General features: G+C 38.4%; 1 protein-coding gene across 2 annotated transcripts in view; it reads left to right on the forward strand.

Annotated features, from left to right (window-relative positions):
• AXDND1 (axonemal dynein light chain domain containing 1) overlaps positions 1-27,377 on the forward strand; it is an 84,100-nt gene that overhangs the window by 5,569 nt on the left and 51,154 nt on the right. For both annotated transcript variants that reach the window (XM_032611764.1, XM_032611763.1), the window contains exons 6-11: positions 963-1,048; positions 3,148-3,204; positions 5,097-5,199; positions 6,457-6,578; positions 23,248-23,388; positions 24,085-24,189. In XM_032611764.1, coding sequence (XP_032467655.1) covers positions 963-1,048; positions 3,148-3,204; positions 5,097-5,199; positions 6,457-6,578; positions 23,248-23,388; positions 24,085-24,189 — 614 coding nt within the window. The remainder of the gene's footprint in view (positions 1-962; positions 1,049-3,147; positions 3,205-5,096; positions 5,200-6,456; positions 6,579-23,247; positions 23,389-24,084; positions 24,190-27,377) is intronic.

Genomic DNA, 27,377 nt, shown 5'->3' on the forward strand with positions numbered 1-27,377 from the left:
AATATAAAGCCATGTCATACTATAACAACCTGCATTGTTTATGTTTTCATAGCACTTTCTAATTATTTCTAGAAGAGGGCATTTAGTGGGAGATGATCAAACATATCTTATTTTAAGCCATTTTCCAAACTACAGTTATTTACTTTAATCTGGATAATACAGTGTAGGAGACTAGATTTTTTTTAAAAGAAACCAACAGCTTAAAGTTGTAGAATTCTTGAAAGTAACACAGCATTGTAAATCAACTGTACTTCAATTTTAAAAAAGGCAGAAAAAAGAATTGTAGAATTCTTATTTTTGGCTTGTTGCTAAGGTAAATTTTACATTCCTATTGAATTTTAAAGTCAATAGATTTTTGTGTAATTAATACTAAAACCAAGATTGTTCTTTAATTCATGGCTAATTTTTAATATTATTTATTTATTTATTTTAAACATTTATTTTTGGCTGTGTTGGGTCTTCTTTGCTGTGCGTGGGCTTTCTCTAGTTGCAGTGAGCGGGGGCCACTCTTTGTTGTGGTGCATGGGCTTCTTATTGTGGTAGCTTCTCTTGTTGTGGAGCACGGACTCTAGGTGTGCAGGCTTCAGTATTCATGGCACATGGGCTCAGTATTTGTGGCTTGTGGGCTCTAGAGCACAGGCTCAGTAGTTGTGGCGCACGGGCTTAGCTGCTCGGTGGCATGTGGCATCTTCCCGGACCAGGGGTCGAACTCACGTCCCCGGCATTGGCAGGCGGATTCTTAACCACTGAGCCACAAGGGAAACCCCTTGGCTAATTTTTTAATTTGTGCTCTGCTAAAAGTTTATTACTCCTTGCCATGACCCATATTACTACTATTGTTATTTCTCTGATCAAAATCTCTTAATAAATAGTATCCCTTTGGTATAGAAATTAGGATTTGTGAAACTCAATTTTTTTCATCTGCTTGTTTTCATTCTTGTTGTTCTTTCTTTCTTTTTAAGCCAAAGAAACTAACAGATACTTTGATTCCTGAAGAATTTCATATCGTGTCAAATACAGGAGTTTCAGGTTTGGAGTGTTATGATGAGTGAGTACTGTGGTATATACTGAATATCTGACAAGTTGAACTGTTTCCTACTTCCCAGACATAGAGGAACCTGAGCAGTTCACTCATGTTCCCAAGCAATATCTACACTGAAGTGAGTAAACATCTGGCTTACCATCCTAATACAATTTAAGAAAGGTATCAAAAAGTAATGAAAACAGTCTTACTTAAAAGAGTTTGAAGCAACAAGAATTTACTGTATAGCACAGGGAACTGTGCTATTACAAGATACTGAATATCTTGTAATAACCTATAATGGAAAAAAATCTGAAAAAATATATAACTGAATCATTTTGCTGTATACCTAAAACTAACATAATATTGTAGATCAGTTGTATTTCAATTTAAAAAGAGAGTTTGAGATTTTAGTTTAGATTAAATCGTTCTCTGTCTTTTCCTACTGTTTAATTTTGAATTAAAAAAAAATAGATCTTTGTTCTGAATGCTTGCTATGCCTCTTTGGGAATGGTTTTGAGCAATGACAAAGGAAAGTAGCCCTCTAAGTTGGAATCTCATAATGCACACTCTAGGGCTTAGCTCCAGACTTCAGACTAGTCATTTCAAGTTTTCTTTGATTTCTGCTAATGGGATTGAAAATGGGATCTTGCTTTTATTTTCTGAAACAACACTTGAATGTTCCATAGTTTAAAAAACTAGAACTTTGGATTAGGTTTTATAGTAAAATACCCAGAAGCTGTCACTCTTTTTATCTTATCCAATAAATATGTTAAATGGCATTTCCTTATGATGGTGGGTTTCAGAACAATATTTTGCCAAAGGGAACTAAACGGAACTCATTTTTTGGGTAACTTTTAATTATTATATAATTTCAAAATTATAAAAAAGTTACAAAAATGGGACAGGGAACTCCTGTATACCCTCTATCCTGACTCACTAAGTGTTTACATTTTGCCTTATTTGCTTTAATACACACACACACACTTAAACTATTCAAGAGTAAGTTGGAGGCCCTCATGACCCTTTGCCACCAAATACTTTTGTGTATTTCCTTGTAACCCACTACTTATAGATCTTTTTGATGACTTTTTTAGCTCCATCATTCTTGTATATATTAGTTACCATTTTACATTATAGACTCATAGATTTCTGTTTTTTTCAGTGAGTTATAATTCTTTGCTATAATTGATGTTCAAATTTTTCCTGATTTTGCTAATGCCAGATCCTTTGAGCTGGCTCTTGTGTTCTTTAGGCATGTCCCCATCATTCTTTGAATGTTCTCTTATTTTCTGGCTCAATAAGATTTTCAGGTTCATCTTGTATTTCCCAGCTCCAGCTTTGGAGTGAGCTATGAGCTACTTCTCCACGGAGTACTGTTTGCCTTTTAGTGGAGAAGGGTTCTTAGAAACCAAGATCTGGGTGCTAGGTGTACTCATTGCTCCTGGAGTATCATTGCTTCTAGTCCCTTTCACATACTCATTTTTGAAACGTTTTTGAGTCTTTATATTGCCTGAATATTTTTCACTAATCTAAATTCTGAAAGTGGACCTTATTAACCAACTGTATTCCAGTAGGGGGCAGAACCAAAGGAAGTGTTTTTTAACTAGGGGAAGAAAAAAGATATATAAATAATAATGAATTTGAAGAATTACCATGAGATTCTCGTTGTGATACGCATTTAGGTGTAAGCAAGTACTTCCAGAGGACAGATAAATATGCTGGGCATCAGGAAGCTTGGCTTCTAGTTTCAGCTCTGCTTATTAATTTTATAACCTGTTTAGTCATTTAACTTTGTTGACTTCAGTGATCTTAAAACATTCTTCCACCTTTGAAATGTCATTTTTCTTAATGAATCAAAGAAATTTTTGTATTGTGATACACTGAGGAACGTGATTAAAGCTCTTTTACTTAAAATTTTAAAAAATATGATAAGTATCATTATATCTGTGTCTGTAGATGTCTAAGGCTATTTAAGTATCCTCTTGTGTGTAAAATGATGGACCTTTCTGATTGTCTCCAAGCTTCTCAATTCTGTGAGGTCTTAAGTTTTTCATGTCTTGTTATGTGATAAATAGGCCAGACAGTTTTCTTACAATAATATTTACCTGTCTTATTTATTGCAGCAAATATACTACTCTCCTCACAGACAGTGAAAATAGACTATTGCTCTTCCCATCCATGTAAGTATTGTTTATTTTTGAGAGTGTTTCTAAGAAGGAATAACTATATACACATATTTTTCTTTTTATTGGTACTTTATTACACAAAAATATTAAAATTACTGCAGAAAGCCAAGACAATAATTGCCTACAATTCTATCATTTAATCAGTGTTTTCATTTGTCCAACTGCATATGGATTTTTTTTTTTTTTTTTTTTTTTGCGGTACGCGGACCTCTCACTGTTGTGGCCTCTCCCGTTGTGGAGCAGAGGCTCCGGACGCTCAGGCCCAGTGGCCATGGCTCACGGGCCCAGCCGCTCCGTGGCATGTGGGATCCTCCCGGACCGGGGCACAAACCCACGTCCCCTGCATTGACAGGCGGACTCTCAACCACTGCGCCACCAGGGAAGCCCTGCATATTGTTTTCTTACATATTTATAATAATATCAAAGTGCTAAAAACACTTTTTTTTTTTACCATTTTAAATGGGTTTTTTTGGGTTTTTTTTTTTTTTTTTTTTTTTTATGCGTTACGCGGGCCTCTCACTGTTGTGGCCTCTCCCGTTGCGGAGGACAGGCTCCGGACGCGCAGGCTCAGCGGCCATGGCTCACGGGCCCAGCCGCTCCGCGGCACGTGGGATCCTCCCAGACTGGGGCACGAACCCGTGTCCCCTGCATCGGCAGGCGGACTCTTAACCACTGCGCCACCAGGGAAGCCCCTGGGTTTGTTTTTAAATTTTATTTTATTGTGGTAAGAATACTTAACATGAGATCTATCCTCTTAAAATTTTAAGTGTGCAATACAATATTGTAATTATAGGCACAGTATTGTACAGCAGAACTGTAGAACCTTGCATAACTGAAATATTATGCCCATTGATGAGCAACTTTCCATTTCCTTCTCCCCTCAGCCCCTGCAAACCACCATTCCACTTTCTGATTCTATGAGTTTGACTATTTTAGATACCCCATGTAAGTGGAATCACACAGTATTTGTTTTTCTGTGACTGGCTTATTTCACTTAGCATAATGTCCTCTAGGGACATTCATGTTGTTGCATATTGCAGAATTTCCTTCTTTTTTTAAGGCTGAACAATATTCCAGTATGTATGTATGTATGTATGTATGTATGTGTGTGTGTGTGTAGACATATATATATATGTCTACACACACACCACATTTCCTTTATCCATTCATCAATGGATCGAGGGTTGTTTCCACATCTTGGCTGTTGTGAATAGTGCTTCAGTGAACTTGGGAGTGTTAATGTCTCTTCAAGATCCTTTTTTTTTTTTTTCTTTTGGCCACACCATGCAGCATGCAGTATCATAAGTCCCCTGCAGGGATCAAATCCGTGCCCCCTGCAGTGGAAGCATGGATTCTTAACCCCTGGATATCCGGGGAAGTCCCTCTCTTCAAGATCCTGATTTCAAGTGGGATTGCTGGATCATATTTAAAATACTTTTATATTCTAAATATAACCATTAGTGTTTCTCCATTTTGCTATAGGCTTCTTTTCTTATCTATCCCTTGTCCCTTTTCTTTTATATTGTGAAGTAGCGGATCTTAGCAGCTTGGTGTTTATTACTCCACATTTTTCCATGTTCTTACAATCTTACACAATAGGGGTATAGAGTTTTTTTGGGAGGTGGAACATTATTTTCTTTTATGAAAAAGAGGGTCATACTATTTGCATTTTTGTTGGTTTTTGTTTTGTTTTGTTTTTGTATTTTGTTTTACTGTATTATTGATATCCCACTAGATTAGTATTGTACATATAGGTATAACGCTTTAAAATACCATTAATATTCCATAGTATGTACATTTTCTTTATACATATTATGTTCCTTTTGCCATCTGAGCATGACCTATTGTAACACTAATTATATATGTCTGCCATCTTAATCTTTTAGGAAACCTAATAAAAGAATAGAAGTGGTCCAGCTGAATGATGTGATGGATGCTATGCTAGAGAGGGCTGGTGTGGAAAATCAGGCATATACAGGGCCAACCAAGGTAATTACAAAGATCAATGTAAACCAGTGGTTAAGAGCATGCACTCTGGAGGTAGAATGCCTGGATTGGACTCCTGACCCTGCCGTTTATTAGCTGACGACCTTGGGCAGGTCATTTAATGTATTTGTACCTTGATTTCCTCATCTGTAAATTACAGATAATAATATTATTTACCTCATAGGGTTGTTGTAGAGATTAAATGACATAATGAATGTAGATTGCTTAGGACAGTGCTTGGCATGTGGTAAACATTGTATAATTAATTTTTAGTCATTATTATTGTATTTAATTGAATATAAGGCACCACTGATTATAAGACCCTTATTATTTTATGTACCACTAAAAACATTGCCAATTAAACCATGCTTTCTTATCACTTATAATTTTTATTTTGCACCTAATGAAAGAGCTCTTTCAGTCTTACATAGATACAGATGTTTTCCTTTATGGGGCTGTTTCTCTTTTGTTTTATAAGTTTTTATTTTTATAGAATTTGGAACTTATAGACAAGTTCAATATAAGGCACTCCTATGTAACCTTTACCCAGGTTTGGTAATTGTTTACACTGTGCCCTGTTGGCTTTGTCATTCTCTTTCCCTCTCTATGTATCTCTATGTGTATGGTTTTTTTCTGAACCATTTTAGAGTAAGCTGGCAACCTCATGCCTCTTTATCACCAAACATTTTAGGGTATATTTCCTATAAATAAGGACAATCTCATGTATCCATAATGTAGTTATCAAAAGCAGGAAATTTAACATTGTTATGATAGTATTATCTAATATAGTTCATATTCAGGTTTCAAATTTTATTAATTGTCCCTGTAATGGCTTTTATAGCTATTTTCCCCTCCATTTCGGGATCCTAGGATCACACAGTGCTTTTAGTTGTCATGTTCCTTTAGACAGCTATAACCTGAAACCGTTCTTTGTTTTTCTTGACCTCAATATCTATAGAATGTTCCTTAATTTTGGTTTGTCTGATGTGTACTTATTCAATTCAGGTTTTGTAGTTTTGACAGGTATAACATAGTGGTGATATTGTGACTTTCTCAGTGCATCATATAAAGAGGTGCATGATTAGGCATAGATTTTTTTTTAATATATCATTTTTTATATATGTTTATAAAGGAAAATGTAAGTGAACAAATTAATCAAGGTGTTTCTAAAACTTATTCACGTTGAGTGCTTACCTCCTAAGATGTTTTTTACTGGCAAGACTGTAATAAATACTGATTATCTTACTTATCTTTTGCCAGATGCACAAACTACTTCATATATTGAAGAAGGAACAGACCATTTATAATACAGTATTTCATGAACTTATTCGACAAGTCAGTGTGGACTGTGCAGATAGAGGAGAACTACTATCCAAAATCAGGTTAGAGCAGTTATTGGAGTACCCCAGTTTCCTCCTGAATTTTATATTAGAATTATATTTATATCTGCTTTTAAAAAAATCACAAAAGTAATTTCTCTACTCTGTTGATAATAAGGGACCTGAGTGCATTTCTATTGTATTTTCTATAGTAAAAATATATTAGTTGAGAACTTCCTTAAGGTGATTTCTGTTGGGATGTTTGGCACCATATTCTTTTATGATTGGGAGTGAAGTGCTACATGGAAAAGTAGAAAAAGTATAGATTCTGGAGACAGACCAGTCTGATTTTACAGTACCACGTTTTTTTTTGTTTTTTTTTTTTGCGGTACGCGGGCCTCTCACCGTTGCGGCCCCTCCCTCTGCGGAGCACAGGCTCCGGACGCGCAGGCTCAGCGGCCATGGCTCACGGGCCCAGCCGCTCCACAGCATGTGGGATCTTCCCGGACCAGGGCACGAACCCGTGTCCCCTGCATCGGCAGGCGGACCCTCCACCACTGCGCCACCAGGGAAGCCCTGACCAGTCTGATTTTAAATCATCATCTAGGTGTGTGACCTTGGTAAAAGTCTACCCCTTAGTTTGCTTATTTGTAAATGAAGACAATTAACTATGTAAAAATTTTTCTTTTTAAAAAAAATTAATTTAATTAATTAATTTTTGGCTGCATCGTGTCTTCATTGCTATGCGCGGGCTTTTTCTCTAGTTGTGGTGAGCGGGGCCTACTCTTCATTGTGGTGTGTGGGCTTCTCACTGCGATGGCTTCCCTTGCTGTGGAGCATGGGCTCTAGGTACACGGGCTTCAGTAGTTGCGGCACGTGGGCTCAGTAGTTGTGGCTCGTGGGCTCTAGAGCACAGGCTCAGTAGTTGTGGTGCACGGGCTTAGCTGCTCGGTGGCATGTGGGATCTTCCTGGACCAGGAGTCAAACCCACGTCCCCTGCATTGACAGGTGGATTCTTAACCACTGTGCCACCAGGGAAGTCCCACTATGTGAAAATTTTTCATTCTTAAATGATATTTACTGAGTTTCTACTCTGTGTCAGGCATTAAGATGCTTCATAGAATAATGCAAGCACAGAAGTAGGTGCTCAATACAATTATTATAGATGATGATGATAACTATTATTACTATAATTCTTTTCCTTATGACTATGGCACTTTCCAAAAGCAGAAAGGAATAGTAGAATTAGAATACTGGGTTCAAATTACACATCTGCAGCTTCCTTGCCATGAAACCATAGGCAAATTATTAGATTTCTCTGAATATCTGTTTCTCCTGAATGGGAATTAATAATATGAACTTGCCCTATTAGCCACTATCTGATTTGTGGAAACAGTCTGCCTATCTGACGGTGCTGAGAAACTAGGAGCAAAGCCATTAATAGGAGACTGGTCAAGAATAGATACTAAGGGGTAAGTTGTTGGAACACCATCAAGAGCTTCAGAATGCCCAATTAGAATGAGGATAGGGACAACTAAAGGCTCAGTTGTCACTCTAAGAACAAAGCCAGGAGAGATAGATGAGGAATCATTGCAGAGGAAGTAGATAACTAACTGTGTATCCAAACCTTCCCTTAATGAGGAATTGGTGTGAGTGGGACTCTTCCAGCTGATTTCAGGAGTTAGCTTCTAGGGGCCAAAATAGGGTGGGGCCCTATTCCAGGAAGTCTAGACAGAAGGAGATAGGCAGGCAAGTCAAAGCCAAATTTCTTTAAGAAAAATTGAGCCAGACACTAGGGAGACAAAAATACTAACTCTAAAGTGCCAGAGTTAGGATCAGAATAGGGTTTCAAAGCTAAGGTTTTAGAATGGGGTAGAGTTGGAGTTTAAGAATACACAGTACGTGGGGATAAGCAATGAGGTTTCAGGGTGGTTGCTGCAGACATTCATGATGTGTTTGTGAAACGGTGAAACATTCAGTAGGTCCAGAATGATCTATTGTCCGGCATTTTGTTGTGTTAGGAGCTCTTTGAAGGTCTAGGGCCTACCTTCAATGAGGAAGACTTCTGTTGTCCTGAGCCTGGTATCTTATAAAGTCCTCCCTGTTTCACAGGATTGTTGTGAGGATCCAGTAGCTGTCCCCAATAAATGGTAACACCATGCATGCCCTGGAAATACTCTATATCAGCCCCATTTGCTTGTCACTATAGTTTTCTGCTCTGTCTTTTTTTTTTTTTTTTCTGGCTGCATTGGGTCTTTGTTGCTGTGCCCAGGCTTTCTCTAGTTGCGGAGAACAGGGACAATTCTTTGTTGTGGTGCACAGGCTTTTCATTGCGGTGGCTTCTCTTGTTGCAGAGCACGGGCTCTAGGCACGCAGGCTTCAGTAGTTGTGACTCTCACGCTCTAGAGTGCAGGCTCAGTAGTTGTGGTACATGGGCTTAGTTGCTCCATGGCATGTGGGATCTTCCTGGACCAGGGATTGAACACATGTCCCCTGCATTGGCAGGCAGATTCTTATCCACTGCACCACTAGGGAAGTCCCTGCTCTGTGTCTTTCTGATCAGCTTGTGTGTGTCTCTGCTTTTCATGCAACTGTCTCTTAGGCCTGTTACTGTAGAAGGAGGGTTTCATATGAAACAGAGGTTCATAATAACCATTTTTTATAGAGGGAAGAATGACAGATTGGTTATAAGCTGAATAAGACTCAGATTACACAGAAATAGGGCTACTGCAGTAATTAGTTTTGGTTGACACTATAAATATCTTTGGATGCAGGCATCTGACATTTTTCAGTTATTGTTATTTTCATTTTTTCCAATATTTTATTAAGGGAATTTCCAAATACCCACATAAAAATTGAAAGAATTTTACTGTAAGCACACATATATCTAGATTCTGCTGTTAACATGATACTGTTGTTGCTTTATTGCTTGTCTGTCCATCTAGCCATGCTTCTGTTTATCCACCAACTTCATGTACTTCAAAGTAAAATGCAGACATCAGTGTATTTCCCTCAGATACTTCAGCGTGTCTATCATTAATCAGAGTTCATTATTTATTTGCCTTTTTTTCCTTTTTAAGTAAAATTTACATATAATAAAATGGACAAATCTTGTCTGCATTTGTTGACTTTTGACAGATACATACACTTAAATAACCCAAACCCTTATCAAGATATAGGGTATTACGGCCACCTCACAAAGTTCCTTAATGCTCTTTCCCTGGAAATGCCCACCCCTCCTTCTCCAGAAGTTCTGACTTCTTTGAATCTTAGATTAGTTTTGCCTATTTAGGAACTTCATACAAATGGGATCATACGGTATATACTCTTTTATGTAAGGCTTCTTTCACATAGCATGTTTTTGAAATTCATCCACATTGTGCCTGTATGGGCAGTTTGTTCTTTTTTATTGCTGAGTGGTATTCCATTGTATGAATGGAACAAAACGCAGTTTATCTGTTTTCCTATTGATGGGCACTCTTTCCAGTTTGGGGCTATTATGAATAAAGCTACTGTGCACATTCTTGTAAGAATCTTTCTGTGAACATGTGCTTTCATTTCTTGGGTAAATATGCAGGAATGGGATTGCTAGTTCATAAGTTTGTTTTTTTTAATTTTTTTCAAAAATTGTTTATTTTTACACAAATTTTAAAGATTACTTTCCATTTACACTTATTCAAAAATATTGGCTATATTCCCCATGTTGTACAAAACATCATAAAGTAAGTTTAAGTTTATCTATTTATTTATTTATTGGCCATGCCTCACGGCATGCGGGATCTTAATTCCCCATCCAGGGATCGGACCTGTGCCCCCTGCATTGGAAGCACGGAGTCTTTACCACTGTACTGCCAGGGAAGTCCCGGTTTAAGTTTATTCTTATAAGAAATTATCAAGGGGTGGAGTCAAGATGGCGGTGTGGGAAGATGTGGAGTTAGCATCTCCCCACAACTAGGGTGCCAGCTGCTGGTGGGGGGACTCTGACGCCCAAGGAGATGGGAAGAACCCCAAAGTGAACCGGTAAGACATAGGGGGACTGAGGGGGGAGGAGAAGTGGAGGCCAGAAAGGATCGGTGACCCTGAGGTCGGGTAGATCAGGAGAGGCAGGCAGAAGGGGCCCTCCAGGAGGAGCGAGAGAGGAGTGGAGGACATTTGCCCTGCCCACTCAGGCCTGGGGAGCCTGCTGAGCTCCCAGGCAGGTCCCCTGCCCTCCAAGGCTCCCCCCTCCGCCCCCACCAGCCGCACTGGTCCTGGAGGTATAGGAAGGAGGCCAGGGAGATCAGGAGAGGCAGGCAGGAGGGGCCCTCCCAGACTGGAGGAGCAGGAGAGGAGAGGAGTGCGTTTGCCCCGCCCACTCGAGCCCAGGAAGCCTGCTGGGCTCCCAGGTGAGGTCCCCTGCCCTCTGAGACCACGGGTGGGGGGCACGCCTGGGCCCCTTCTGTTTCTTGAGCCTAAGCCCCACCCCCCACAGCCCCCAGGGCCTTTTACAGCTCTGTGGGTCCTTTTTTTTTTTTCCTTTTCCCTCCTCCCCTTTTTTACTATTGTGGTACTGATGTACCTTCTGGTTGTTGATTCACCTATATTTTAATTGTTATATTCTTTCTAGCATATCTGTTAGTTTCCTAGTCTAATTTTATTTTTTACTTTGTTATTGTTTGTTTATTTTTGCTGCCCCATGTGGCTTGCGGGATCTTGGTTCATGAGCCAGAAGTTGGGATGAAGCTCCTGCGGTGGGAGCTCCAAGTCCAAACCACTGGGCTAATAGAGAACCTCAGACCCCAGGGAATATCCATCGGAGTGAGGTCTCATGGAGTTCCTCATCTCAGCACCAAGACGCAGCTCTACCCAATAGCCTACAAACTCCAGTGTTGGAAGCCTCGGGCCAAAGAACCAGTAAGACAGGAACACAATCCCACTCAAAAAAAAAAAAAAGATGGCAAAAAATGTCACAGATGAAGGAGCAAGGTAAAAAACCTACAAGACCAAATAAATGAAGAGGAAATAGACAATCTACCTGAAAAAGAATTCAGAGTAATGATAGTAAAGATGATCCAGAATCTCAGAAATAGAATGGACGCATGGATCGAGAAAATACAAGAGATGTTTAACAAAGAACTAGCAGAACTAAAGAACAAACAAAGAAAGATGAACAACACAATAACTGAAATGAAAAATACACTAGAAGGAATCAATAACAGAATAACTGAGGCAGAAGAACGAATAAGTGAGCTGGAAGACAAAATGGTGAAAATAACTACCGAGGAGCAGAATAAAGAAAAAAGAATGAAAAGAATTGACGACAATCTCAGAGACCTCTGGGACAACACTAAATGCACCAACATTCAAATTATAGGGGTCCCAGAAGAAGAGAAAAAGAAAGTATCTGAGAAAATATTTGAAGAGATTATAGCCGAAAACTTCCCTAACATGGGAAAGGAAATAGTCACCCAGGTCCAGGAAGCACAGAGTGTCCCATACAGGACTCTCTAGGAAAAACACACCAAGACACATATTAATCAAACTAACAAAAATTAAATTCAAAGAAAAAATATTAAAAGCAGCAAGGGAAAAACAAAAAATAACATACAAAGGAATCCCCATAAGGTTATCAGCTGATTTTTCAACGGAAACTCTGCAGGCCAGAAGGGAGTGGCAGGATATACTTAAAGTGATGAAAGAGAAAAACCTACAACCAAGATTACTCTACCCAGCAAGGATCTCATTCAGATTTGATGGAGAAGTCAAAAGCTTTTCAGACAAGCAAAAGCTAAGAGAATTCAGCACCACCAAACCAGCTTTAAAACAAATGCTAAAGAAACTTCTCTAGGCGGGAAACACAAGAGAAGAAAAAGACCCACAAAAAAAAAAACAAACAATTAAGAAAATGGTAATGGGAACATACATATCGATAATAGCCTTGAATGTGAATGGATTAAATGCCCCAACCAAAAGACACAGACTGGCTGAATAGATACAAAAACAAGAGCCATATATATGCTGTCTACAAGAGACCCACTTCAGACCTAGGGGCACATACAGACTGAAAGTGAAGGGATGGAAAAAGATATTCCATGCAAACAGAAATCAAAAGAAAGCAATACTCATATCAGGTAAAATAGACTTTAAAATAAAGACTGTTACAAGAGACAAGGAGGGACACTACATAATGATCAAAGGATAAATCCAAGAAGAAGATATAACAATTATCAATGTTTATGCACCCAACATAGGAGCATTTCAATACATAAGGCAGGGCTTCCCTGGTGGCACAGTGGTTAAGAGTCTACCTGCCAATGCAGGGGACACGGGTTCGAGCCCTGGTCTGGGAAGATCCCACATGCCGCGGAGCAACTAAGCCCATGCGCCACAACTACTGAGCCTGTGCTCTAGAGCCCTCGAGCCACAACTACTGAGCCCGCATGCTGCAACTACTGAAGCCCGCATGCCTAGAGTCCATGCTCCACAACAAGAGAAGCCACTGCAATGAGAAGCCCGCGCACCGCAACAGAGTAGCCCCGCTCACCGCAACTAGAGAAAGCCTGCGCGCAGCAATGAAGACCCAACGCAGCCAAATATAATAAATAACTAAATTTATTTAAAAAAAAAAATACATAAGGCAAATGCTAACAACCATGAAAGGAGAAATTGACAGTAACACAATAATAGTAGAGGACTTTAACACCCAACTTATACCAATGGACAGATCATCCAAGCAGAAAATAAATAAGGAAACACAAGCTTAATTAAATGACACAATAGACCAGATAGATTTAATTGATAGTTATAGAACATTCCACCCAAAAGTGGCAGAGTACACTTTCTTCTCAAGTGCACATGGAACATTCTCCAGGATAGATCACATCTTGGGACACAAATCATGCCTTGGAAAATTTAAGAAAATTGAAATCATATCAAGCATCTTTTCTGACCACAACACTATGAGATTGGAAATCAATTACAGGAAAGAAACTGTGAAAACCACAAATACATGGAGGCTAAACAGTGTGCTACTAAATAACCAAGAGATCACTGAAGAAATCAAAGAAGAAATTAAAAAATACCCAGAAACAAATGACAATGAAAACACAACAACCCAAAACCTATGGGATGCAGCAGAAGCAGTTCTAAGAGGGAAGAATCAATCTCACCTCAAGAAACAAGAAAAATCTCAAGTAAACAATCTAACCCTACCCTTAAAACAAGTAGAGAAAGAAGAACAAAGAAAACCCAAAGTCAGTAGAAGGAAAGGAATCATAAAGATCAGAGCAGAAATAAATGAAATAGAAACGAAGAAAACAATAGCAAAGAGCAATAAAACTAAAAGCTGGTTCTTTGAGAAGATAAACAAAATTGATAAACCCTTAGCCAGTCTCATCAAGAAAATAAAGGAGAGGACACAAATCAATAATATTAGAAATGAAAAAGAAGAAATCACAGCTGACACTGCAGAAATAAAGGATTATAAGAGACTACTACAAACAACTATATGCCAATAAAATGGACAGCCACAGAGAAATGGACAAAGTCTTGGAAAGGTACAATTTTCCAAGACTGAACCAGGAAGAATTAGAAAATATAAACAGACCTATAACAAGTAATGAAATTGAAACCATAATTTAAAATCTTCCAACAAACAAAAGTCCAGGACCAGTTGGCTTCACAGGTGAATTCTGTCAAACATTTAGAGAAAAGCTAACACTGGTCCTTCTCAAACTCTTCCAAAAAATTGCAGAAGGAGAAACACTCCCAAATTCATTCTATGAAGCCACCATCACCCTGATAGCAAAACCAGGCAATGATATGACAAAAAAAGAAAATTATAGACCAATATCACTGATGAATATAGATGCAAAAATCCTGAACAAAATACTAGCAAACAGAATCCAACAGCACAGTAAAAGGATCATACACCATGATCAAGTAGAATTATCCCAGGGATGCAAGGATTCTTCAATATATGCAAATTAGTCAATGTGATACACCATATTAACAAATTAAAGAATATAAACCATATGATCCTCTCACTAGATGCAGAAAAAGCTTCTGACAAAATTCAACACCCATTTATGATAAAAATTCTCAGAAAATGGGCAGAGAGGGAACCTACCTCAACATAATACAGGCCATATATGAGAAACCCACAGCAAGCATCATACGCAATGGTGAAAAACCGAAAGCATTTCCACTAAGATCAGGAACAAGACAAGGATGACCACTCTCGCCACTCTTATTCAGCATAGTTTTGGAAGTCCTAGCCACATCAATCAGAGAAGAAAAAGAAGTAAAAGGAATACAAATGGGAAAAGAAGAAGTAAAACTGTCACTCTTTGCCAATGACATGATACTATACATAGAATATCCTAAAGATGCCACCAGAAAACGACTAGAACTAATCAATGAATTTGGTAAAGTTGCAGAATACAAAATTAATGCACGGAAATCTCTGGCTTTCCTATACACCAATAACAAAAAATCAGAAAGAGAAATTAAGGAAACACTCCCATTTACCACTGCAACGAAAAGAATAAAGTACCTAGGAATAAACCTGCCTAAGGTGGAGAAACACTTGTACTCAGAAAACTATAAAACTCCCATGAAAGAAATCAAAGATGACATAAACAGATGGAGAAATATACCATGTTCTTGGATTGGAAGAATCAATATTGTGAAAATGACTGTACTACCCAAAGCAATCTACAGATTCAGTGCAGTCCCCATCAAACTACCAATGGCATTCTTCACAGAATTAGGACAAAAATATCTTACAATTTGTATAGAAACACAAAAGACCCCGAATAGCCAAGGCAATCTTGGGAAAGAAAAACAGAGTTGGAGGAATCAAGCTCCCTGATTTCAAACTATACCACAAAGCTACAGTAATCAAGACAATGTGGTACTGGCACAAAAACAGAAATATAGATCAATGGTACAGGATAAAGTGCCCAGAGATAAACCCACACATATATGGGCACCTAGTTTACAACAAAGGAGGCAAGAACTTACAATGGAGAAAAGACAGCCTCTTCAATAAGTGGTGCTGGGAAAACTGGACAGCTACATGTAAAGGAATGAAATTAGAACACTACCTAACACCATACACAAAAATAAACTCCAAATGGATTAAAGACTTAAATGTAGGACCAGACAGTGTAAAACTCTTAGAGGAAAACATAGGAAAAACACTCTTTGACATAAACCACAGCAAGATCTTTTTTGACCCACCTGCTAGAGTAATGGAAATAAAAACAAAAATAAACAAATGGCACTTAATTAAACTTAAAAGCTTTTGCACAGCAAAAGAAACCATAAACAAGACAAAAATATGACCCTCAGAATGGGAGAAAATATTTGCAAATCAAACAACAGACAAAGGATTAATCTCCCAAATATGCAAACAGCTCATGGAGCTCAGTATCAAAAAAACAAACAATTCAGTTAAAAAATGGACAGAAGATCTAAATAGAATTTCACCGAGGAAGACATATGGATGGCCAAGAGGCACATGAAAAGATGCTCAGCATCACTAATAGAGAAATGCAAATCAAAACTACAATGAGGTATCACTTTTCACCGGTCAGAATGACCATTATCAAAAAATCTAGAAACAATAAATGCTGGAAAGGGTATGGTGAAAAGGGAACCCTCCTGTGCTGTTGGTGGGAATGTGAATTGATACAACCACTATGGAAAACAGTATGGAGTTTCCTTAAAAAACTAAAAATAGAATTAACCATATGGCCCAGCAATCCCACTACTGGGCATTTAACCTGAGAAAACCATAATTCAAAAAGAGACATGCACCACAATGTTCATTGCATCACTATTTACAATAGCCAGGACATAGAAGCAACTGAAATGTCTACTGACAGATGAATGGATAAAGAAGTGGCACCTATATACAATGGAATATCACTCAGCCATAAAAAGAAATGAAATTGAGTTATTTGTAGTCAGGTGGATGGACCTAGAGTCTCTTGCACAGAGTGAAGTAAGTCAGAAAGTGAAAAACAAATACCATACACTAACGCATATATATGGAATCTAAAAAAAAAAAAAGTACTGATGAACCTAGTTGCAGGGCAGGAATAAAGAGGTAGACATAGACAATGGACCTGAGGACATGGGGTGGGAGGGTGAAGCTGGGACGAAGTGAGAGTAGCATTGATATATATACACTACCAAACGTAAAATAGTTGACTGGTGGGAAGCAGCAGCGCAGCACAGGGAGATCGGCTCGGTGCTTCGTGAAGACCTAGAGGGGTGGGATAGGGAGGATGGGAGGGAGGCTCAAGAGGGAGGGGATGTGGGGACACGGGTATGCATATGGCTGATTCACTTTGTTGTGCAACAGAAACTAACACAGTATTGTGAAGCAATTATACTCCAATAAAGATCTATTAGAAATATATATATATATATGAAAAAAAAAGGGGGATAATCGTATTTTTCTCTAAAGTGTTTGTACCATTATATACTCCTGCTAGTAGTGTGTGAGAGTTCTGGTTGCTCCATATTTTTGCCAACATTTAGTTTTGTAGTTCTTTTTAATTTTGGACATTATGGTGGATGTATAATAGTATGTTATTATGCTTTTAACCTACATTTCCCTGCCAACTCTTTTTTTTTCTTTTAAGATTTATTTATTTTTGGCTGTGTCAGGTCTTAGTTGCAGCACGTGGGATCTTTTTGTTGAGGCATGTGGATCTTTTGTTGTGGCACGTGGGCTCTTTGTTGTGATGTGTGGGCTTCTTTCTAGTTGTGACATGCGGGTTTTTTTTTTCTCTTCTTTAGTTGTGGTGTGCAGGCTCCAGGGTGGGTGGGCTCTTTAGTTGTGGCGCGGGTTCCAGAATGCATGGGCTCTGTAATTTCTGGCATGCAGGCTCTCTAGTTGAGGCATGCAAGCTCAGTAGTTGTGGCACACAGGCTTAGTTGCCCTGTGGCATATGGCATCTTAGTTCCCTGACCAGGGATCAAACCCATGTCCCCTGCATTGCAAGGCAGATTCTTTACCACTGGACCATCAGGGAAGTCCCTCCCTGCCAACTCTTGATGTTGAACACTTTTTCATGAGCTTCTTGACCATATATTCTTTTTGTGAAATGTCTGTTTAAATCTTTTGCCTAGTTTTAAATCAGGTTGTTTGTCTTTTTATTATTGAGCTTTAGGAGTTCTTTATACATCTCAGAAACTAGTCTTTTGTTATATATATAATTTTATTTTATATTTACATATATTTTAATGTATTTTAAAACATACATACAGTTGACCCTTGAACAATGTGAGTTTAAACTGCATGGGCCTACTTAAGCATGGATTTTTTTTTTTCCTAATAAATACAGTACTACATGATCCATGGTTGGTTAAATCTGTGGATTTGAAACCTTAGATACAGAGGGCTGACTGTGGGACTTGAGCATCGTTGGATTTTGGTGTCCACAGTAGGTCCTGGAACCAGTCTCCCACAGATACCAAGGGATGACTGTCCACAGATTTTCAACTGCAGTGGAGTGGGCGGCCCAACCCCTGCAGTGTTCAAGGATTGACTATACTTAATATTTTCTCCCAACTTGTTACTTACCTATTCATTTTTTTTTAAATGTGCTCACCTTACTTTCTTTTAGAAAATAAAAAGTTTAAAAGAAAAATAGTTTTAGGACTTCCCTGGTGGTGCAGTGGTTAAGAATCCACCTGCCAGGGGCTTCCCTGGTGGCGCAGTGGTTGAGAATCTGCCTGCCAATGCAGCGGACATGGGTTCGAGCCCTGGTCTGGGAAGATCCCACATGCCATGGAGCAACTGGGCCCGTGAGCCACAACTACTGAGCCTGTGCGTCTGGAGCCTGTGCTCCGCAACAAGAGAGGCCACGACAGTGAGAGGCCCGCGCACCGCGATGAAGAGTGGCCCCCACTCGCCACAACTAGAGAAAGCCCTCCCACAGAAACAAAGACCCAACACAGCCAAAAATAAATTAAAAAAAAAAAAAAAAAAAGAATCCACCTGCCAATGCAGGGGACATGGGTTTGAGCCCTGGTCCGGGAATATCCCACATGCCATGGAGCAGCTAAGCCCATGCGCCACAACTACTGAAGCCTGCACACCTAGAGCCCATGCTCCTCAACAAGAGACGCCACCATAATGAGGAGCCCATGCACCGCAACCAAGAGTAGCCCCCGCTCGCCGCAACTAGAGAAAGCCTGCTTGCAGCAATGACGACCCAACGCAGCCAAAAATAAATAATTAAAATAAATTTATAAAAAACATAGTTTTAGATCTACAGAAGAATTGAACAGATAATACAGAGAGTGTCCATATACCCCTCTGTCCTCTGTATACAGTTTCTCTCATTATTAACATCTTGTGTTAATGTAGTATATTTGTTATAAGTAATGAAACAATATATCAATATTATTGACTGAAGTTCATAGTTTACATTAAGGTTTATTCTTTTGTTATACAGTTCTATGGGTTTTGACAAATGCATATTTTTCAACCATAGAAAGGAATGAAGTACTGATACATGATTTACCATGGATGAACCTTGAAAACATTATGCTAAGTGAAAGAAGCTAGTCACAAAAGATCACATACTATATGATTCAGTTTATATGAAATGTCCAGAAGAGGCAAATCTAGACAGAAAGTAGATTAGTAGTTGCCAGGAAATGAGAGAAAGAAGAATGGAGAGTGACTGCTAACAGGTACTGTTAAGAGGTGTTTGAGGATGATGAAAATACTCCAGAATTAGATAGGTTGAGGGTTTCACAACTTTGTGAATATACTAAACACATTATCACTTTTAAAGGGTGAACATTATGGCATGAAAATTATATCTTAATAAAAATTACGAAGTGTTCCTCAGTAGTCATTTCATCATTGTGATTCCTCGTTTACATTGCTGATATTACTTTGTGTATCAAATTTCCCATAAAAAAAAATTTAAACACCTCCTTTATATAAGTGTTATCTACCTATAACTTCTACCTGCTAATCATAATTTTGCACTCTAAAAATCCTCAAAAGAAGTCCATTCTTCCTTTCATCTTATAGCTCTTTAAATATTTGAAAACAGGCATTTTGTCTTCCTCTTATGCATTCTGTTAAGCTAAACATCCCCAGTTCTTTCAGGTTTTCTTAGTGAAATATACTACACATGGAAAGCACACTAATTTATCCATGTTGGTTTCAAAATATGGTATCAGTCGGTATCACAACATTACAGTATCATACAGAATAGTTTCATGGTCCTAAAAACCCTTGTGCATCACCTATTTATCCCTCCTCCCTTCCCATCCCCCTTCACCCTGAACCCTCAGTAACCACTGGTCTTTTTACTGTCTCTATCCTTTTTCTCTTTTCTAGAACATCATACAGTTGAGGTAATATGTTATGTGGTCTTTCCAGACTGGTTTCTTTACTCTCACTTGAATTTTAATCTGATGAAAAATTTCCTGACCATTATTTTGTGGAATTCATTAAATTCTGGGCACCATATCATTGCTTTGGAACAATTTGACTATGATGTGTTTTGGTGTAGTTTTCTTCATGTTTCTTATGCTTGGTATTCATTGAGCTTTTTGGATCTGTGAATTTATATTTTTCATCAAATATGGAAAAATTTTGGCTCATTTTTCTTCAAGTATTTTTTCTGCTCTCCCCCTCTTCAGGGGAGTCTATTTACACATATATTAGGCCACTCATAATGAAATTATCCCACAGGTCACTGATGTTTTGAAATCTTTAAATTATTTTTTTCTCTTTTACTATTCATTTTGGATAGCTTCTATTGCTGTATCTTCAAATTCACTAATCTTTTCTTCTGCAGTATCTAATCTGCTTTTAATCCCACCCAGTGGTATTTTCATCTGAGACACTGCAGTTTTCATTTCTAGAAGCTCAGTTAGGGTCTTTCAAAAAATACTATCCATGTCTCCTTAACTTTTTTTTTTTTTACATCTTTATTAGAGTATAATTGCTTTACAATGGTGTGTTAGTTTCTGCTTTATAACAAAGTGAATCAGTTATACTCCTTAACTTTTTGAACATATGGAATATAGTTATGATAACTTTTAGTGTCCTTATCTGTTAATTCTAACACGCCATTTCTGGGTCAGTTTTGATTAATTTATTTTTCACTTCATGGTTGTGTTTTCCTACTTCTTTGCATGCTTGGTAATTTTGATTGAATGGCAGACATTGTGAATTTTACCTTATTGGATACTATGTGTTTTTGTACTCTTAAAAATATTCTTGAGCTTTATTCTGGGACACAACTGTTACTTGAAAACAGTTTGACCTTTTGGGACCTTTAGGCAGGACCAGAACAATGCTCAATTTAGGGCTAATTATTCCTGAATACTGAGACTAGACTTTTCTTTGTATTCTATCCACTGCCCCATGAATCATGAATTTTTCCAGTTTGGCTAGGTGGAACAGGCATGATTTTGAGCCATGTGTGAGTGCCGGGCACTCTTACCTTTGATCCTTTCAGATGGTTCTTTTCCCTGGTCTCAGAAAGTTTCTTCACATTTATGCCCTGATCATTACTTAGCTGAATACTTGAGGGGGACCCTCTGTAGACCTCCAGAGGTCTCTCTGTGCAGCTCTTTTCTCCCTGGTAGCTTGTCCTCTGAACTCTAGCCACTTTCATCTCTCTAGACTCTTAGCTCTGTCTCCTTAAATTAGGGAGTCCAGTGGGGTCCTCATGGGTTCCATCTCCTTATTGCATGGCCTGAAAACTCTCTCAGGCCAGCAAGTTGGAGCAATCATAGTGCTTACCTTATTTATTTCTGGTGTCTCAGGAATCACTTTCTTTCATTGCTTGATACCCAGTGTCTCAAAAATTGTTTCACATACTGTGTCTTTTTTTGTTGTTGTCATTGTTATGTTAGGAAGGAGAGTGTATTTGGTTCCTCTGGATTTCTTTTTTTTATTTCTTGCACCTATATCTGTACCACAATCCTATGTATAAATTAATGTCCTTCATAAGTTTTGGAGAAGTATCAGTGATGATCTCTTTGATGAATGTCTGTATTCTCTCTGTTTTCTCTTTCTGGAACTCTGATTAGGCTTATATTAGATCTTCTCATTCTATGCTCTTTGTCTCTTTATCTCTATTTCTTAATTTCCACCTCCTTGTCTCTGTGCTGCATTCTGGGTATTTTTTCCAGGACATTAATACTCTCTTTAGCTACATCTATTCTGCTGTAACTCATCTATTGAGTTTTACAGTTTGATAATTACATTTTTCCCCTGAGAGTTCTGTTGGTTTGTGTCCATATCTGTCTCATCATATTTGATAAGTTTTTTGTTGCTTATTCATGTTTAAATTCCATCTTTTATTTCTCAGACATTTCATGCATAGTTTTGTATTCTAAATCTGATGATTCTAATATATGAAGACCATTGGTATCTAAATCTACTGTGTGTTGTTTCTTCTGCGTCTCATTCATGATGGTTTATTTACATGAGTATTTTCCAGTCTTTGCTTGTGTGACTAATATTTGGCTAATCTTAATCATGAAATCCTCAGGGTATAAATCATGGATGCTTCCTGAAGGGATGATTTGTATTTTTTCTTTTCTGGAATCCTGGCTTCATCCAATAGTCCTACTCCCAGGTTGCCCACTTTGAAGAAAGCCCAAGACTTAGTGTCTGGGACCCAATGTTGGTATTTTTACTGGGCCACCCCTGACCTTGGGTCTTCCTAGTGAATACTGGTTACCACTTCCCACTCCATTGTTAGCTTACCATATTTAGTTTGTTGTTGTTTTTTCATCCCTAGAGAATTCTATTTCTTTCTGTGAGCCCAGTAATGCTTCAAGAAGTATGCTTTATCATGGATATAGTTGTGTTGTAATGGGAAGGCCCTTCAGAATATTTTGTCCCTATATTGCCATGAGGGAGGGTCCTAAAGAAGGTGTTTTAAAAATTGATACGTCCCAATGTATGAGCTGCACATTGAGCTGATAAACTCCCTGTCACTTTAAGTGTTTAAGCAAGGACTGGATAATTCTTTTTGTCAGTGGGTGAGAGATCAAGCTAAATGATTATTTCAACTGAAAGATATTAAAATTCTAGGGTCTCAGGCTTAGAATACAATACCTAGATCACTTTTAAAATAAATGAAGACTGCTCAGTTATGGTATTTATAATTTATCATCTGTGATCATTTCCAAATATTTTGTTTGGTTTTATTCAGAAGCAAGAGAAATTACTTCTTAGCACTTAAAGACTTCTTTGTCTTTGTTTATTTTTAAACAGTTGGTGTCTTTTTACATTTTGGTCAGTTTGAGAAAGTGGTTTTATTCATGAATTCAACTATTTACAAAAAAAACTATTTAGAAAAATTCCACTATATTCAAGGCACTCTGTTAGATGTTGTAAATGTGTAAATACGTAAGACATAGTTTTTATCCTGATAGAGTTTATAATTTAGAAGAAGAAATAAAAAAAGTCCTTATTTTGTTTTACATCTCAGACATTATATTCCAAATAATTATGACTCTGATTAAAATTCTCCACAGTTCATTCACTTGGAATGCGCATTCATTCATGAGCATGGCAGGAATTCACAGCCTAGATCCTTTTCTTTTTCTGTCTTTTTCTCCCCACATATCTTTTGTGAGTATCTGTTTGCTATTTCTTTCCCTAACATTACTTTCTCTCTCACATATTTTCTGGCTCGTTTTTCCTTTTCTTCTGCATGATGTCTTATTTTCCTTCTTTCTCATACAGAGAGCGGTATGTACAAATGCTTGATCAAATTGCCTGGCATATGACTGACTTCTACAAAGACATGGTAACTCAGCGAGTGATGGACCAGCGCATTTTAGAAGAACTGTACAATTTTAATAATGTTATTGAGGAACTGACCAGGTAAAAACTGTGCTTATCAAAGCCCTGTCTCTAAAGAGAGTAAAAAATACTCAGGGAAAGTAGAATGATTAAAGGTGAGGACTCTCTGATTCTCTTTTCGTGTTTTGCAAGAGAACAGAAAGACCTGGATATAACTGTAGAGACATGGGTTACACAGGTTAACACAAAACTAGGGGTCTGTTGTATGTTTGTTAGGGAAAAGACTCTTGTTCTTCCTTCCAAAATAGAGATGCTTATCTTAGTTTGGTTTACAGAGCAGCGCCGTGATTATGGATGTTAAGGTTCAAATCCCAAAGAGAATAAGCATTATATATAATAGCAATCACATTTAGTGATCAACCAACCTTGTGGCAAGATGATTAGTGACAAGAATGAAGAGGATAGGATAGGTATGTCACAGGGTAGGACAGAGCAGCCTTAAGGCCTTGCCTGCCAGCATCTGCCTTCACTCCATTCTAGAGAATCCTCCCCATCTTCTTTCTGCCTTTTCTAGCCAGTCTGATTCCATTGCCAAACCTGGTAAGAGTCCACCTGAATGAACACTAGATTTCTTGATTTGGTTTATAAGGTAGAAAAACTAGGAAGAGATGTACACATGATAACTGAGAAGATTCCTGAGTATAAATCTGATTTCCTAGGTAGAAACGTTTTCAAAATCTTCAACTATGAATACAAAATTTGCTTGCTTTATTTCAGGGAGCTGTGTTTGGTTCAGGCACATGATATGAAATTAACAAAGGAAGCAGAGAAGGCCCACAGAGCTTTGGCACAAGCTCTTTTAGATGCTGAAAAGAATGCCAGGTGAGTTACCGAATGTTAGCCATTATGTCATACTTGCTTCACACCTTATTTCAAGAAATAAAAATTTTTAGAAGCATTTGAAGTTTTTTTTTTTTTTTTTTTTCCAGTACGCGGGCCTCTCACTGTCGTGGCCTCTCCCGTTGCGGAGCACAGGCTCCGGACGCGCAGGCTCAGCGGCCATGGCTCACGGGCCCAGCCGCTCCGCGGCATGTGGGATCCTCCTGGACCAGGGCTCGAACCCGTGTCCCCTGCATCGGCAGGCGGACTCCCAACCACTGCGCCACCAGGGAAGCCCCGCATTTGAAGTTTTTTGAATTACAACAGTGCTTAAAGGAGTTAATATATGTTAAAGTTCATTGTATATATTAACTCTTCCACACACTGTTGTAATACACATCTTGTGTCTCCTTGTGTGCGAATTTTCCAGGGGGGTAAACCTAGAAGTGGAATTACTGGGTCATAGGATATGCATAGCCTTGTCTTGCTGGATGTTACCAGATACTGCAGAAAGTGGTTGTACCAGTATATCCTCTAATCAGTGTATGAGATTTCCCTTTTGCTCATATCTTTTATCAGTCTAATAGATATGAAATGTACCTGGTTTTTGTTTGTATTTTCCTAGTTAGTAGTGTGAGTGTAGTTCTTTTTTAGATTTTAGTGACTCTACTGTGGTCCTAATGTTTTTATTCTATTTCAGGGGTTAGCAGACTTTTTCTGTAAAGGGCCAGATGGTGAGATATGGTTTCTGATGCAACTACTCAATCAACTGTTCCTTTGTAATGTGTGCCACTGTAGTGCAAAAGCAGCCAAGGACAATACCAGAACATGATTGTGTTCCAATAAAACTTTATTTATTGACACTGAAATCTGAATTTATAATATTTCCATGTGTTACAGAATATTATTCTCCTATTGGTTTTTAACCATTAAAAAATATAAAATAGGGCTTCCCTGGTGGCGCAGTGGTTGAGAGTCCGCCTGCCAATGCAGGGGACACGGGTTCGTGCCCCGGTCCGGGAAGATCCCACGTGCCGCGGAGCGGCTGGGCCCGTGAGCCATGGCTGCTGAGCCTGCGTGTCCGGAGCCTGTGCTCCGCAACGGGAGAGGCCACAGCAGAGAGGCCCGCGTACCGCCAAAAAAAAAAAAAAAAAAAAAAAAAAAAAAAAAATATAAAATAAATCAAATATATAAAAAATAAAAGAAGTAAAATTCTTAGCTCATGTGCTATATAAAAACAAGTGGTGGGCCAGGTTTGACCCAAAGGCTGTAGTTTGCTAACCTCTATTCTATTTCATTTTCATATTTTATTTTGTTTTCTGTTAGAGTTCTGATTACTAGGAAGCTCTTGGGTATGTATCAAAAGATATATATGATTGCATTTTAATTTTTTATTTAGTTGATTTAAAATATTATTATATTATCATAGAAGCAGTACATGTGCCTTATAAGAAAATTAGAAAACACAGACAAGCAAAAATAAATTTTAAAAAAATCACAATTTCGGGACTTCCCTGGTGGTCCAGTGGTTAAGACTCCATTCTCCCAATGCAGGGACCTGAGTTCAATCCCTGGTGAGGGAACTAGATGCTGCATGCCGCAACTAAAGATCCTGCATGCCTCAATGAAGATCCCACACGCGACAATGAAGATCCCATGTGCTGCAACTGAGACCCGATGCAGCTAAAAATAAAATAAAATTAAAAAATTTAAAAAAAAATCTTTGAAAAATAAATAAATTAGAATTTCTTTTGTGCTAATGTCAATTATCAGAACAAAACATCTAAAATCAGAGAGAAGGGGAAGAAAAGAGAGAAAAAAAAATCTCATTTTCTTTAAACATTGATGGTTCTGAAGTAGGATGGTTCATTTTGTGTGTGTGTGATTAGATATTGTAGGTAATATTTTTTTCTTATCGTGACTAATTATTTTGTTGAAAATTTGGAAAATACAGAAACACATAAATAAGAAAATTAAAAACATTCACAATTCTCTTAAAGTTAACTACTATTAATATTTCAATATATTTTTCTTTTTTCTATATATTTTTTATAAAAATGATATAAACTGAATGTGTACTATTGTCATTTGGGTTTTCTTTTTTTTTGTTTTTTTTTTTTTTTGTTTTTTTTTGCGGTACACGGGCCTCTCACTGTTGTGGCCTCTCCCGTTGCGGAGCACAGGCTCTGGACGCGCAGGCTCAGTGGCCACGGCTCACGGGCGCAGCCGCTCCGCGGCATGTGGGATCCTCCCGGACCGGGGCACGAACCCGTGTCCCCTGCATCGGCAGGCGGACTCTCAACCACTGCGCCACCAGGGAAGCCCCCCGGGTTTTCTTATTTTATGTTGTACACAAAAGTTTTTCCTATGTACCAGAGTATTAAGAACATGACCTTTATTTTTTATTTATTTTTTAAATTAATTAATTAATTATTTTTGGCTGCGTTGGGTCTTCATTGCTGCGCACGGGCTTTCTCTAGTTGCGGTGAGCCAGGGCTACTCTTTGTTGAGATGCGCAGGCTTCTCACTGCGGTGGCTTCTCTTGTTGTGGAGCATGGGCTCTAGGAGTGCAGGCTTCAGTAGTTGTGGCACGTGGGCTCTAGAGCGTATGCTCAGTAGTTGTGGCTCATGGGCTTAGTTGCTCCATGGCATGTGGGATCTTCCTGGACCAGGGCTCGAACCCATGTTCCCTGCATCAGCAGGCAGATTCTTAACCACTGCGCCACCAGGGAAGTCCTAAGAACATGATCTTTAATTAGCTACAGAGTATTTTCATCATAGAGCTGCATTATATATTTTATTTGGCCAGTCCCTTGTTGTTGGACATTAAGGTTGTTTCTGAATTTTTTCTTTGACTGTTATAAATAAGAGTCATTCACATATACACTACCAAATGTAAAATGGGTGGCTAGTGGGAAGCTGCTGCATAGCACAGGGAGATCAGCTTGATGCTTTGTGACAACCTAGAGGGGTGGGATAGGGAGGGTGGGAGGGAGGCTCAAGAGGGAAGGGATATGGGGATATATGTATACATATAGCTGATTTAGTTTGTTGTACAGCAGAAACTAACATTGTAAAGCAATTATACTCCAATAAAGATATTTTTTAAAAAGATAAATAAGGGTCATTAATTCACTTTTTAAAATTGAGGTCTTTTAGATAGTAAAGTGCATAACTCTTAAGGTTATTGC

Source organism: Phocoena sinus, chromosome 1, assembly GCF_008692025.1.
Source record: "Phocoena sinus isolate mPhoSin1 chromosome 1, mPhoSin1.pri, whole genome shotgun sequence".
Lineage (NCBI taxonomy): Eukaryota > Metazoa > Chordata > Mammalia > Artiodactyla > Phocoenidae > Phocoena > Phocoena sinus.